Genomic DNA, 14,314 nt, shown 5'->3' with positions numbered 1-14,314 from the left:
CCCCCCTCTCTCCAAAGGGATGTTTTATTACAACTTCTTTATGGCCAATAGCAAGAACTTTCCAAAGTGTTAATGTTGAGAAAGTCATGAGGACACTTGGTAATGTCTGTCCAGTAAATGAAATAATTTATACTGTTTGTTTGTAGATTGTAAAATCTAATAAAAGTTGTTGGGGTTTTTTAAAGGGGTAAAGGAGTCAGAATAAGCTTGAATTAGCCAACTAATCCAGGATAAATAATTACTTTCTGTAACAGGGTGAAGCATTCTTTCTTTTTTGCAGCGAGCCAATCCCCCCCCCCCTCCGCATTATTTCTTGAGTCTGAGGCGCCTTCCGCACATGCAGAATAATGCACTTTGCAGCTGGATCTTACTGTGCTTAATAGCAAAACCCACTTGCAAACAATTGTGAAAGAGGATCCAAAGTGCATTATTCTGCATGCGCAGATGGGATCAAAGCCACGGGGCTCCTCCAGGGCGACTCGCCCATTAAAAAGCGGCTGCAAACTTGGGGGAAAACAAACAAACGAGGCCTAAACGGAACTAAAGGCACAGTCCAGCGCGGAGCGCTGTTGTCGTTGCGACGCCTATCTCTTGAGTCTCATTCCAGACTCGGAACGTAGAGCTAAGGAAAGGCTAGAGCGGCGCCCAGCCCAAACTTCCGGTCAAAACTGCCAGCCCTCCTTGACCGGGACTCTATAGGCCGCAGAGTGGCGCGGCGATAGAGTCCAGGCTGTGGGGACGTCCCTCGGCCGCTCGAGCGCAAAACCAGGTCAGTTTTGGGCGGGGAAAAATAGCTCTACGAAAGTCACGTGACCCGTCGCGGTCCTTCCCGGCGCTTTAGGGTTTGTTTTTTTTTAACGCCTTCAGTTGCAGAGACTGTTATACCATAGAGTCGCCCAGGCCTAGAGCGGGCACGGTCCTGAGTCTGTGGGGAACCGTCTGTCGATGGCGACTTCCGCTTCTCAACGGAAGTCCTGAAAACCCATTGTGCCTTTCTAATCCCCGTGTTTTGTTTCCAATCCGGGGGGGCAGCTTTTGGAAGGGCCGCCTTTTCTTCCTATCCAAGCCCGCAGGAAGTGAAGCCTCTCTCAGGTTGCAGGGGGACCTGTTTCGACGGCGCACATTTCCTGTTTCCTAGCAACAAAAGGAAGTATTTGTTGTTGCCCTAGTCTGTGTGACTTCTCCAAGCGCAGACCCTCGGAGCTCAGGGCGGAGGGGGCTGGGGGGCGCCGACCCCCGAGTGGGAGACCCCTGAGGTAGCAGTGGCAGGCGCCTGAGGGGGCCAGGCTAGGCTCTCCGGGGAGCCAGAGGTGCCTCGAAGGGGCTGGGCAGCCAGAGTTTCCTTCCCATGTTTTTGTTTTCCTCCTTGCCTTGACCTCCCTGAGAAGAGGAGGGCTGTGTGTGTCTTTCCAGGAAGCCGAGGCAGCAACGTGGGATTTGACCTCTACCTCAGAGCTGGAGCCTGAATGCCTTCTAGACTTCCCTCGCTCACTTTCTGCAGCTGGACTCACCCTCAAGCCGGGACCAGATAACTTGATACCTCAGCTCTTGAGCCTGTGCCAGAAGCCTCAACACCCGAACTTTCTCCCCTAGGTGAAGTTTTACCTCCGATTGCTCCTTAGGTGCCGATCCATCAAAAGCCAGACTCCGTTTTGGATGCATTTGGATCCTGGGTGCAAACAGACCGCAAAAGAACTCTGCCCGCTTCTGAGCGGCTCAGCTGCCATAGATGGACAAAGTACTGTCTCTGTGCTGGACTTTAGGGGTGAGCCTAATATGAAATAATGTTTGGTCTTTCCACCTGAGAACTTCCCGTACTTGAACTAATAGGAGACAGAAGTCGAAACCCCTGTCTCTTCTTCAACTTTGGTCCTCTGACTTATTATAAAGTACTTTTGTAATCTGTATTGGAATAAGGTCCAAGGTTCTTTCTCCTCAGGGTTCATGTGTCTTTCTAAACCTTGGACTATTTCATGTCACCTTCTGAAGTGAAGATGAGGCTCCAAAGGGAGTCCTGAAGATCTGCATTTCCCCCCTTCCCCTCAGAAATCCAAAATATACACTTAGAGGTTTGAAGCCTGTGAAACTACCTATGACATTTGTGGAACAAATGTAGGAAATTCATTCCTCTTTCTGAACTTTCTAAAAATCCAAAGCACTATGCCTGCATCTTGGACTTTACTTCCTGCCTTTGGGGAAGGAAGTTCATTTCTGCTTCTTCTGCCGGAAAAGTTCTGTGCTCGATCTGGGTGGTTCTGCATGACCTGAGAGGTAAGCAAACAAAATCCTTTGCAAGTCGTACCGTAACTTTGTGCTTGAGCAGACTTGTTTATACAGAAACAGAGTGTGTTGTCTTATGTAAACAACAAAGAAGTGTATGTCTAAAGCAGTTTTTGTCTCTGTACGGTAATCCTCACCTGGGTTAAGAATACCCATCTTCGAATATCAGGAAACAGCAATTGCAAAAGTAGAAATTGCTCTGTTATGGGCATGGATCAGAACTAGGTGCCCCAGTTTTTCGTTCCTGTTCAAGTGAATCTTGAAATTACCCATCTTCTCGTCTCCCAGTTCACTAGACTCCATTCTCCTCTAGAACTGCAAAAAGAACCATGAGTCTTTCCTCCTCATCTGGCCTGTAAAATCTTTCCAGCACAGGCAGGAAAATTCTGATAAAGTGAACCCTTCTGTAAACACCATAACCCCCTTAAGGCCCTTCTCAAGAGGCCTGCCCTGCTTTGACTCTCACTCAGTGTCACTTACTTCCCAGGCTGGGTGCTGGGGCTCAAATTTGCACTTAGATTCAGGAGAGTTTCCATGCTTTCCTCTTTCATAACAGCCTTGTGAAAGAGGCGCAAGGGAGCAGCTGTTGGAAGATGAAAAGCTTCTCTTCTGGACTGGACCAAGCTCTGTTTCGGTTGCCATTTTGCTTCTTTCCTCTGGGCACTCCCAGGCAAATAGCGAAGGCAACGATTATTCCCTGGTTGATTCTATTATTCAAAGATCCACTGCCTCTGCATGTGGAAGTTCCATTTAGCTATTAGAAGAAGAGGAGTTTGGATTTATACCCCACCTTTCTCTCCTGTGAGGAGTCTCAGAGTGGCTTGCAAGCTCCTTCCCTTCCTCTCCCCACAACAAACACATTGCAAAATAGGTGGGACTGAGAGAGTTCTGTTGGAATGATAACTAGCCCAAGGTCACCCAGAAGGCTTAATGTGGAGGAGCGGAGAAACAAATCCAGTTCAGGAAATCACATTAGAGTCCGCTGCTCTTAACCACAACACCATGCTGTTGATAGCCTTCTTTTGCAGCCTTCCAGATGTTATGGACTACAGTTCCCACCATCCCCTTCCAGCATCATGCATTAGAGAGTCAAATCTGGGATGCTTAGGTTCAAATGCCCACTCTGTTATGGAAGCTAGCTGCGTGACCTTAGGCCAGGTGCACTTACTCAGCCTAACCTACCTCAAAGGGTTGTTGTAAGGGTGAGATGGAATGGATGAAACCTACTTTGGATCCCCATTGGGAGAGTAAGGTGGGATATAAATGAAATAAACAAATAAATGGTGAATTCAGTGAGTCTGTGTAACTCAGCATCCTGTTTCACACAATAGTCAATTACCCTGGAGGGCCCCTAAGCATGTATAGAGACGTGGCCTTCCCCTGCTGCTGTATCTTAGTATTGAAAGGTTTGCCGCCTCTATCTGGGGATATCACTTTGGTGGTTAAAGGCGCTCTCCTTCACAAATCTATCCGAACCTTTTAATAAAGTAATCGGTCTTCCTGGTTGTCACCTTTATTGCTCTTGCCTGGGCGACATCTTGGTCATTTTAAGAGCCCAACTGGTTCAATCTAGAAATTTTTAGGCATCTTCTTCTGCTATTGCCGGGGGTTGGACTGGATGGCCCTTGAGGTCTCTTCCAACTGTATGACTCTATGATCCTTTAAAATTGATAGGTATTCATTAGAATGATTCATCAGACTTTTACCTGCTGTACATTTGGAGCAAACGGATGAGTTTGTAAGACCAAGTTTTTTTCTCACTCTCAAAAAGAGAAAACGACTCGTGGGACTTTTTCCCAGCACTCCTCCGCTTCAAAAATTTCCATTGGCAGAACTGAAAAGGTCCTCTTGCCGGCTGTACATCTAGGAGGAATTTTACTCAATTTTAAAGAGAAAACATTTCGTAAGACTTTTTTCCCCCCCGGTGCTCTCCAAATTGGACCAGTGGAGGCAGGATTGTTCAGGGAAAAAGTAAGGGTTTCCTCCCCACCCCCTTCCAGTTTTCCAAGTTATTTGTTACAAGTATTCACATCTCAAGCCAGTGTGGTGTAGTGGTTAAGAGCAGGTGCGCCCTAATCTGGAGAACCAGATTTGATTCTTCGCTCTGCCACTTGAGCTATGGACGCTTATCTGAGTAACCAGATTAGCTGGTGCACTCCGGCTGGGTGACCTTGGGCTACTCACAGTTCTTCAGACCTCTCTCAGGCCCACTAACCTCACAGGGTGTTTGTTGTGAGGGGGGGAAAAGGAGATTGTAAGCCCCTTTGAGTCTCCTTGCAGGAGAGAAAGGGGAGGGTATAAATCCAAACTCTTCTTCTTTTTCTATTCTGGGTGCATCTAATCTGTAGGATCGATTCCCAGTTTTCTCATTCCAGTGATGCTTGACCTGGTAATAAAGATTGCACTCACCTTTCTCTCTCTCTGTCTTGATTTCCTAGGTCTTGACACTGGAACTCTTGGGGAAGAAAAACCTATCTGGGTACGCAGTCCTGAGGTTCTGCCATGGGACCTCGTAGCCCGCCAGGAGGCCCTTAGGTTTCTCAACCCAGAGAGCAAGAAGCAAAGGAAGGCCCTTTCTGATGTGAGCGATGGCCGAGGGAGATGCCGCCCTGGCCGGCGAACCGTCCGCCGGGCGGGAGGAGCGTCCGTACAAGTGCAAGCAGTGCCCCCGGAGCTACCGCCACGCCGGCAGCCTGGTGAACCACCGGCGCACCCACGAGGTGGGCCTCTTCCCCTGCCTGCTGTGCCGCAAGGACTTCTCCAACCCCATGGCCCTCAAGAGCCACCTGCGCACCCACACGGAGGAGAAGCGTCACAAGTGCCGGGACTGCAGCCAGAGCTTCCGGACCTCATCCCAGCTCAGCAGCCACCGCTGCATGGCTCACGCCGCCCAAGACCAGGAGGAGGAAGAGGAGGAGGAGAATAACAGCGGGGGCGGCAGCTCCCAAAGGGGCCAGGACACCTCTTCTTCTGACGCCGATACCTACTCTGGAGCGGAAGGCGGCGGAAGCCTGCTGACCAATCTGGAGAAGTACATTGCGGATTCGGTGGTACCGGCCAACTTTTCTCTCCTGGAGCTCTCCATACGGAAGGGTGCAGGGAAAGAGGAGATGCTCCGGACGCACCAGGGGGAGAAGGAGGCAGGGCTCCAGGGCGCCGCCGGAGACGAGCGGCGCTTTAAATGCAACCAGTGCGACAAGGCGTACAAGCACGCCGGCAGCCTGACCAATCACAAGCAGAGCCACACTCTGGGCGCGTACCAGTGCACCATGTGCTACAAGGAATTCTCCAACCTCATGGCTCTCAAGAGCCACACGCGCCTCCATTCCGAGTACCGGCCTTACAAGTGCCGGTTCTGCCACAAAGCCTTCCGGCTCCCTTCGGAGTTGCTGAGCCACCAGATGGCCCACGACCGGGAAGAGAGCGAAGCTGCCGGCCGGCTCACCTGGGACGGCTCGGAGCACGGCATCTGGGAAGAAGACTCCATCGAGACCTCGGCCAAGCTGGATATTTATCAGCCTCCCCCTGCAGGCGCCGACTTCGGAGACAGCGCCCCCTGTAGCCTCAAAGACGCCGCCAAGGCAGGAGGTGGGGAACGCTGCAACCCGGACGGGGAACTCTGCGTCCGCTGCGGCGGTGCCTTTGCTAACGAAAAGGAGCTGAAAGGGCACAGCTGCCTGTACCCGGAGGAGGCGAACGACGAGGAGGGTGGGGGCAGCACCCCCTCCCAACTGCCCCCTGGCTCCAACGGGATCTGGGAAGCAAGTTTGAAAGGCGAGGAAGGCTACCCCTCGCTGGAGGAGCGGCCCTTCCGCTGCGAGGATTGTGGCAGGACCTACCGACACGCCGGGAGCCTCATCAACCACAAGAAGAGCCACCAGATCGGGGTGTACAGCTGCAACATCTGCGCCAAACAGCTCTACAACTTAGCTGCCTTGAAAAACCACTTGCGGGTCCACCTCAAAGCCAGGCTCGGGTTGCCTGTGCCGGAGGAGGCCTCCCAGCATCCCTGCGGCATCTCGGACTCGCAGCCAGGAGAAGACAGCCCCAGGGAGCCCGGGGATTGCCCCGTCCAGCTGCCAGACGTCTGGGGAGGAGCTTCCTGCCTGAAAGAGGAAGAAGAAGGAGGCGGCAGCGGGGGGGAAGAGCGGCCTTACCGGTGCGAGGATTGTGGGCGGAGTTACCGGCATCGCGGTAGCCTCGTCAACCACCGCCACACCCACCAGACGGGGGTCTTCCAGTGTTCCATCTGCCCCAAGCAGTACACCAATCTCATGGCGCTGCGGAACCACGTCCGGGTGCACCTGCGGGCGGCCCGGCTGAGCGGCAGGGAGCCAGTCGATTGCCTGACCTGCACCAGCTGCGGCGAGAGCTTCGAGGAGGAGGCGGAGTTCCAGCTCCATCAGCTGCGACACCTGCCCTGCAGCGAGGACATAGAGGCGGCCGCCGTCCCCGGGCTTGCGGGGTTCCATCCGCAGGAGGCTGATCTCCTTCAGGCCATCAGGCAGGACGTGGAAGCCCTGGAGAACGGGGCGGCAGTGGCCGAAGACGTCCTTCCTTCTTCCGCCACGCCCTACGTTTGTCACCAGTGCGGGACGGCTTTCTCCAGCGCAGCCGGCCTGCAGAACCACAGCCTACAGCACAGCGGTGACGGGGAGCGGCCCGACAGAGCAGCACAGCGGCCTGAGTCTCCCGCGCCCGTCCAGCGCCTCTACAGCTGCAACCTGTGCAGCAAGTCGTACCGCCACTCGGGAAGCCTCATCAACCACAAGCAGACCCACCAGACGGGGGACTTCAGCTGCTCGGTGTGCGGCAAGCACTTCCAGAACGTCGCCTCGCTGAAGAGTCACCTGCGGGGGCATCAGAGGCCGAGGAGGGGCCACTCTGGACCGGCGGTGACGGCCAACGAGGATGAAGACGCCGAGGTAGAGAACAGACCTGCTTTGCCTGGGTTGCCGGCCCCGGGGGATGAGTACAAAGACAGGTACGACTTTCCGGAAGACGAGGCCGTCGTGAACTGCTGGCAGCCGCAGTTGGACGTTCCGTCACCATCACCGGGAAACGCAGACGTGCTCCCCTATCTTTGCGAACAGTGTGGAGTGGCGTTCGACCAAGCCAGTGACTTGGAAGCCCACAAACACACTCACCAGTCCAGCATCTACCAGTGTTCCCTCTGCCCCAAAGAATACCCCAATCTTTTAGCTCTGAAAAACCACTTCCACGGGCACGCCAAAGCCACGGCGTTGAGGCCCGGTGGAAATGACAGCGCCGAGGAACAACCTTTCCTCTGCAGCCTGTGCGGCATGATCTTTCCGAGCGAGGAAGACCTCCAGCACCATCACAGCTCGGTGCACGAAGAGGGTGAAAGGCAGGCGAATGGTCAGGACGTGGAGTTGAAGACGGTTGCTGAGGCGCAGGCGGAAGAGGCCGGGGACCAAGGAGAGGAACAGCTGCTCTCCCACATCTGCGGCTACTGCGGCCAGACGTTCGACGACATGACCAGCTTGGAAGAACACAGCGAGGGGCATCAGGAAGAGAAGGCCGCGGCCCTGGCGGATACGTCTATCCAGCTGCGACGGCCTCTGCGCTTGGAGGAGGACCAGCAGCGCCTGTCACCGGTGGAAATTACTTTCGCTGCCCGCGAACCCTCGGATGACCGGCCGTATTCTAAGCGCGCCAGTGCGGGCAAGACTCTACCGTGTATGGTGGCAGTTTCTCCTGGTCAACCACAAGAAGCATCCTACCCAGGTGATCACCCGGAGATTACCAGGGTAGCGCGCATCTGCTCCGCAGTACCTCCCCCAAATCTCTGTCCATGTACCGGAACCACCTCAGGAACCATCCGAAATGCAAGCTGAACGGCAGCACGCCAGACATCCGGCAGCCGGTTTCCCTCGAAGATGGACCCGACTCTGGTGCTCAAAAAGGCGAGCCCCCTGATAGCAAAGCCTTGGTGCATGAAGGGGGCTCAGATCCACCAGGGACCTCCTCAATTTTGTCTCCTGGGGGAGAGCAAAGTTCAGAACAAGAGGCAGCGTTGAACTCTAGCTGGTTTGAAGTGGAAAAGATGTCTGACGTCTGCGAGGAAGGACGTGATGAGAAAGCAGCCTGGGAGACCCATCCAGGGCTCCCCTTTGCAGAAGAGGAGCAGGCAGAGATGGAGACGGTGGTGGTGAAAGAGGAAGGAACGGCCCCCACAGGAGGTCGGGAAGATGGGAGCCCTGGCACCGAAGAGGAGGGTTCTCCGTCCGAGCGCCCCTTCCGCTGTGAAGTCTGCGGGCGCAGCTACAAGCACGCCGGGAGCCTGATCAACCACAAGCAGACGCACAAGACTGGCCTATTCCACTGTGGCGTCTGCCAGAGGGAGTTCTACAACCTCATGGCCCTCAAGAACCACAACCGCACCCACTTCGAGACCAAACGCTACCGGTGCCTGGAGTGCCCCAAAGCCTTCCGCCTGCAGAAGCAGCTGGCCAGCCACCAGCGGGTCCACCGGGACCGAAAACGGGACCCTTTGTGTCAGCCTTACAAGAGGCTTCCAAATTGCCGGCGGGCCGACAAAAGCGACAATTCGTCCCACCCTGGGAATGCCACCAAGCATCGTCTGGATCCCGAAGAACGCCCGTACCGGTGTGGGGACTGCGGGCGCACGTACCGCCACGCGGGCAGCCTGCTCAACCACCGGAAGAGCCACAAGACCGGCCACTTCGCCTGCCCCCAGTGCGGCAAGGCCTACCCCAACCTGATGTCGCTCAAAAACCACCAGCGGGTCCACTACGAAGTCAAACGCCACCAGTGCCCGGATTGCGGGAAAGCGTTCAAGTGGCAGCGGCAGCTGGTGCGGCACCAGCGCCGCCCCCACCCCTGCGTCGGGAGCGTTCCGGCGGAGGAGCTTGAGAGGAGCCAGCGGGCCCCTGAAAGGGAGAGGGGGGGCAGTCAGGGCGATGCGCCTCCTTTCCGCTGCCTTTCGTGCTCCAAGCAGTTCGCCAACCGCACCTCGCTGAGGAACCACGCCCGCGTGCACGCCAAGAAACGTTACGAGTGCTCAGAGTGCGGCAAGGCTTACCGGACGTCTCGGGATCTGACGCACCATCTCAAGAGTCATCGGACGGAGGAAGAAGATGCCGAGGACTCTTCCTCCTCCTCCCCCAGTTATCCAAACGCGAGCACGCCACCGGAGGAGGAGGAGCGGCCCTACAAATGTAGCAGTCGCGACTGGACTTACCGCCACGCCGGCAGCCTTCTCAACCACAAGAATGCCCACGCTGTCGGCCTTTACCGCTGCACCACCTGCCAGAAGGAATTCTTTAATTTCCTGACCCTCAAAAATCACCTCCACGTCCACCTGGACAAGAAGCGCCACCGGTGTCCGCACTGTGGCAAAGCCTTTCGGACTGCCAGGTGCTTGGCCGCCCACTCCAAAATCCACAGTGGCCCAAAAGAGGAAGGGACCTCTTTCGCCTGCGCGGTGTGCTCCAAGACTTTTTCCCTCCGGCTCAGCTTTCGGCAGCATCAGCTGACGCACGCCACGGACGGTGGGCAATCCGCCGCCGGAGACGTTCCCGTTGGGGATGCGAGCTGAGTGCGTTGGCACGTGTGCCCAGGACAATGTGGCCGGTTGAGCAGACTGCAAGGAAAATAGGGCAGGCTAGATGGGAAGAGATGTCTAGTGGGAACAGCTGCCGCTCGCTAAAGGGAGGCCGGGGGAGAACGGCATCCAGCACCATATCTGGAGATAAAAAGGCACGGCGGTTGGGGGAAAAGACAGAACAAAAAATTGGTGCAGGGTTTCCTGTTCTGGGTCGAATGTTCATTTGGGGGCTGAATTCTTTCCCTTAGTGGAATGTTGCATTAAGCACTCTGATTAGACCTCCTTTGTGTCCCTGGTAAATGTTTCCCTATGGTAACATTTATACCCCTTTTTTTGGAGGGGTGGGGAGTCTTGGATCCCATTTGAGTTTTGGCACCTTGGAACCTTTCAAGCATGTGCTTAAACCCCCTAAGTTTTCATTAAAAAAAAAAAGGTTAAGTCTGTTTTGGAAGCCAGGTGGGTAGCCGCCCCCCACGTTTTATCCACCGATGGTATTTAAAAACTACTTCAACAAAAAGGTTGGGGCAGGGTGAACTTGGTATAGCTGTCCCTGCAGAGCGGATTTTTACTCTTGGGATCGCTGCCTCTTTCTGTGGGGATATCGCTGTGTTTCCTGGGGCGGGAAAGAAAATAGCGCTGTTGAAAATTTTCCCCCAAACTTGACCTGTTTTTCTCCCTGTTTCGAAAGTTTTTAAAGATACTAACTAAAAGGTGAAACTGTTAATTAGAAGCAATTCTAGAGGCAATTTGTCAGTTCTTTTCTGCAGAAGATGTCGTGATGCACGGGAGCCACGCAGTGGCACGGGAAAAGGGACACATTTGTCTTCCAATACCGACTGCACATATTCTTTACAATCCTGACCCGTTGGATTTGGGGGGGGGGGGGATTTGCCTGCCGGTGCCTGTTTCTGAGCTCTACATGCACGCTGTCTTTGTTGTGGGAGGCCCTTCCCCAGGGTTGAGGGCTGGCACCAATCTGCCTGTATCTGTGGGCAATCCGGCCTTTAGCACTGGCAGGCATTTTATAGCGGTAAAAAGAGAGGAGGGAAAGTCTTTATATTTTTGGTTGCTTTTCCTGGACCAACTCCTTAATCACTTTTTTTTTTACACAACTCCTTCAATATTTAAAACCGGTTCAGAGTAATCTCTTGCTAGAGTCCTGTCGGCTATACCATGTCAGCCGGGACGATTTCATGACGTCTCCCTCTGGCGTGACACCCCTAGACTTTTGACAGATGCGCTAAGCTAGAATGCTCCTCCCCAAAGAGTTTGTGTTCTAACTTCATTAAGATTCTTTTTAAAACAATGGACAGAATGTTTAAACACACGCTCCCTTCCAGTGTAAAGCGGCACAGTCCTAACAGGGCTCTTTTACCTAAACGTTCCGAACGGATAGGTTGGCTCTCCCCACATCTAAAACTTGCGACAGAACAGTGGCGATTGTATCAATCAGCCCTTAGAGCATGGGGCGAGGGCCCAGAATAATTTTCAAGGATTTTTTTTTTTAAAAAAACCCTGCCATTTGGAAGTTTAGAATTTTTCAGTTGCCAATTTTCCTCTTCTGGTAATGGGAGATAAGGGGGGGGGGGGAGGGCACGGATTTTGAAGTTCCATTGTTGGTCTGTAGCCAGTTTAGTCACCCCCCCTAACCCAACTCTGCCGAACTTCTTAGCATGTTGCAGATAAGCTTCTCGTGGGCTGAGACCTTCAGAACGGAAGCCCTCCGAATCCTTCAGCAACTCCACTCGATTGAAAGATTAGCGATTTTTAAGTAGTTGACATGTCTCCCATTTGTGGTGAACATTTTATAGGGTTTCTAACATAGCTGGGTAATAAAAAAAATTAATGGGGGTTGGGGGTCGTATATTTAGATCTCTTTTCAATAGCCTGCTGAAACGCCTTCTCTCCCAACCCCAGGTTTTTATTTTGACACCCGAATGTACTACATTTTCAAGTCCTGTTTTATGCCCCTGTTCTCCAAAAATGTACATTTGGGCTCTTGGGTAAGGAAGGACCCCCTCATCGATTTTCCAGAAGGTTGCAGTATTTTTCCCCCTCTCCCCCCCCCCCCTGAAAAACTATCATAATTCAGTATCTAACTAAATGTCCTTTAGTGGATGTGTTCCTACAACTAGGGTATTTTTTATGTATGGGAGGAAGCGGCACCTGCCCTATATCCACTGGGGCTCGTTCCCCTGCTTAGGAGTTTGGCTCCCCTAGACGACCCTACCAAACCATGCCCTGGTCAGAGATACAAGTGTCTACTCTCTGTCCATCCCCCCCTCCCAAAGGACAAAATACATTTCCTGCAGTGTCTGGTGTCCATACATGAGCTGTGAGACACTGAATAATTCTGCAAATAAATTGTTCTTTGTTTCTTAAAAAAGACCCGCCATCTCTTCTCCTCTCTCTTGTTTTCTTTCCTCACGTGTGCTGCACCCAAGGGCATATCAACTCCAGAAACGCAACGCTTGGTTATCCAGACTTGGGCTATCTTTAAATGCAAGAGAGAGACCCAAATTGAAAGCCTGGTGTCAGTCAGATAGTCACAGCGGGCCGGTAGAGTAACTGACCCAAGAGGAGAGTTTGCAGGAGAGAGACTCCAGGCGAGTGGGCCGGGCATAGTCATTGCAACATCTAGGGTTTTCTCTCTTTGGGTCAAACGCCAGCAAAGGGCCTTTGCCACCGTGCCTAGAAAGCCGGATCTCGTGCCAAACGAGCAGGTGTGTGGAAACGGCTGGTCTCAAGGATGAAGTTTCCGCTCAGGAGCTTTTTCCTCCAGCACCAGGTGCTGCGAGGGAGTCCCGTCTCTCCAACCCCAAAACAGTCCTCACACCTGTCGGCGCACTCTTGTACCTTTTGGATATGGTAGACACAGTTCCTTCATCCTGCTTGTCTGGCTGAGCTGTCCATGTTACCTTTCCAAGGCCTTAAGCATGGTGTAGTGGTTAAGAGCAGGTCAATTCTAATCTGGAGAACCGGGTTTGATTCCCCACTCCTCCACATGACTGGCAGAGGCTTACCTGGTGAACCAGATGTGTTTCTGTACTCCTACATTCCTGCTGGGTGACCTTGGGCTAATCACAGTTCTTTGGAACTCCCTCAGCCCCACCTGCCTCACCAGGTGTCTGTTGTGGGGAGAGGAAGGGAAAGGAGCTTGTAAGTCACCCTGAGTCTCCTTACAGGAGAGAAAGGTGGGGTGTAAATCCAAACTCTTCCTGTTGTATCTTCTTAAAGGCAGAGAGGTTAATCAAGAATCTGGACAGGAGTTTTTTTCCCCCCTCAAGCCTAGTGATTTCCAGATCTAGCCACATCAACTTATCAAGGTTACCAGAAGTGGATTCTGAGCAAAGGGGATAAAAGTGTCTGGCTTGGGTCCTCAGGTGGGCGGGATCTCCATTGAGTGGAACTTTCAGACCTCCTTCCTTTTGCGACTGCCCCAACGGTCCCCCTGAAAGGTCGCTCCCGTGGGATAGTCGAGCCCCAGTTTGAGAGAAGGAGCCAGAGATCTCCAGGGGGGAAGAATGGATTGGTGAAGGTTCTCCCCTTCTCCACCCTCAGAAATTCTCCGATGGGGCCGAGCCACTTGTCTGTCTCAGGTCTTAAAACCCAAAACTGCTTTGCTTCCAAGCAGTTGGCCTTGTTTTGTGTTTTGAGATGCACCGAGCGGTCATTACTGCTCCGAGAATCAGCCCACCTACAGTTTTGGTGGGTGCATCTTGTAGACCACAACATGAATGCTTTGCGGGAGTGGCCCCGAAGAACATAGGAAAGGCCCTATCGGATCAGACTAGCAAACCTAGTGTCCTGTCTCACTTGGTGGCCAACCAGGTCTTCTAGAAATCCAAAAACAGCCCACAGAGGCCTTCTGCTGATGTCGCCTCCGGCCCTGCTTCCAAATATGGATGCTCCCTTTAAACACCACAGCTAGTAGCTACTGGTGGATCCTTCGTTATAACTTTGTACTTCTGGTCACCTGGAGCATTTCCCAGCTAACTGGTATGCAGCAACGCTGGTTTTAGGTTCCCTTAACCATCGATCACGTGAAAGTCTCCAGAGAGCTCGTTTCCTTCAAATAATTTATTCCGTACAGTGAGCATGAAAATAAATATATACACACGCATGCAATCAGAGATATGTCAGTCTTACAGTTTGAAATCAACCAAAACAAGATGGTCGAAGAACCCACAACACGCGGTCTGGATTTCCAGGCCTTGCCCCGTCAGCCGTTGCTCTGAGAGCCGCAATAAATGTGTAAGAATTGCTGAGGTTTGAGAGCAGCCGGCGCAGGGTATGGGTTGAGTGTTGGGCTCAGATGCGGCTGCACGCGTTCCATCTACATCTCCGCTCTGAAGCCTTTTAGCCAAGAATCCTGTAGAGGGGGCTGCCCCAGGCAAGTCCCTGTGTCTCAGCCTGCCAGTCAGGCAGAGTCATTGAAATGTT

At 53.1% G+C, this 14,314-nt stretch overlaps 1 protein-coding gene across 1 annotated transcript; it reads left to right on the top strand.

Annotated features, from left to right (window-relative positions):
* The first annotated feature begins 671 nt into the window (after window positions 1-671).
* On the top strand, window positions 672-12,257 carry ZNF646 (zinc finger protein 646). The gene is given in 4 exon segments (XM_048517017.1): window positions 672-769; window positions 1,414-2,271; window positions 4,719-7,949; window positions 7,952-12,257. Coding segments are annotated over 2 exon segments (4,992 nt in total). The 5' UTR covers window positions 672-769; window positions 1,414-2,271; window positions 4,719-4,868; the 3' UTR covers window positions 9,863-12,257.
* Window positions 12,258-14,314: the final 2,057 nt, after the last annotated feature.

The sequence above is a fragment of the Sphaerodactylus townsendi genome, linkage group LG15 (genome assembly GCF_021028975.2).
Source record: "Sphaerodactylus townsendi isolate TG3544 linkage group LG15, MPM_Stown_v2.3, whole genome shotgun sequence".
Taxonomy (NCBI): domain Eukaryota; kingdom Metazoa; phylum Chordata; class Lepidosauria; order Squamata; family Sphaerodactylidae; genus Sphaerodactylus; species Sphaerodactylus townsendi.
This window is presented reverse-complemented; position numbering and strand designations above follow the sequence as displayed.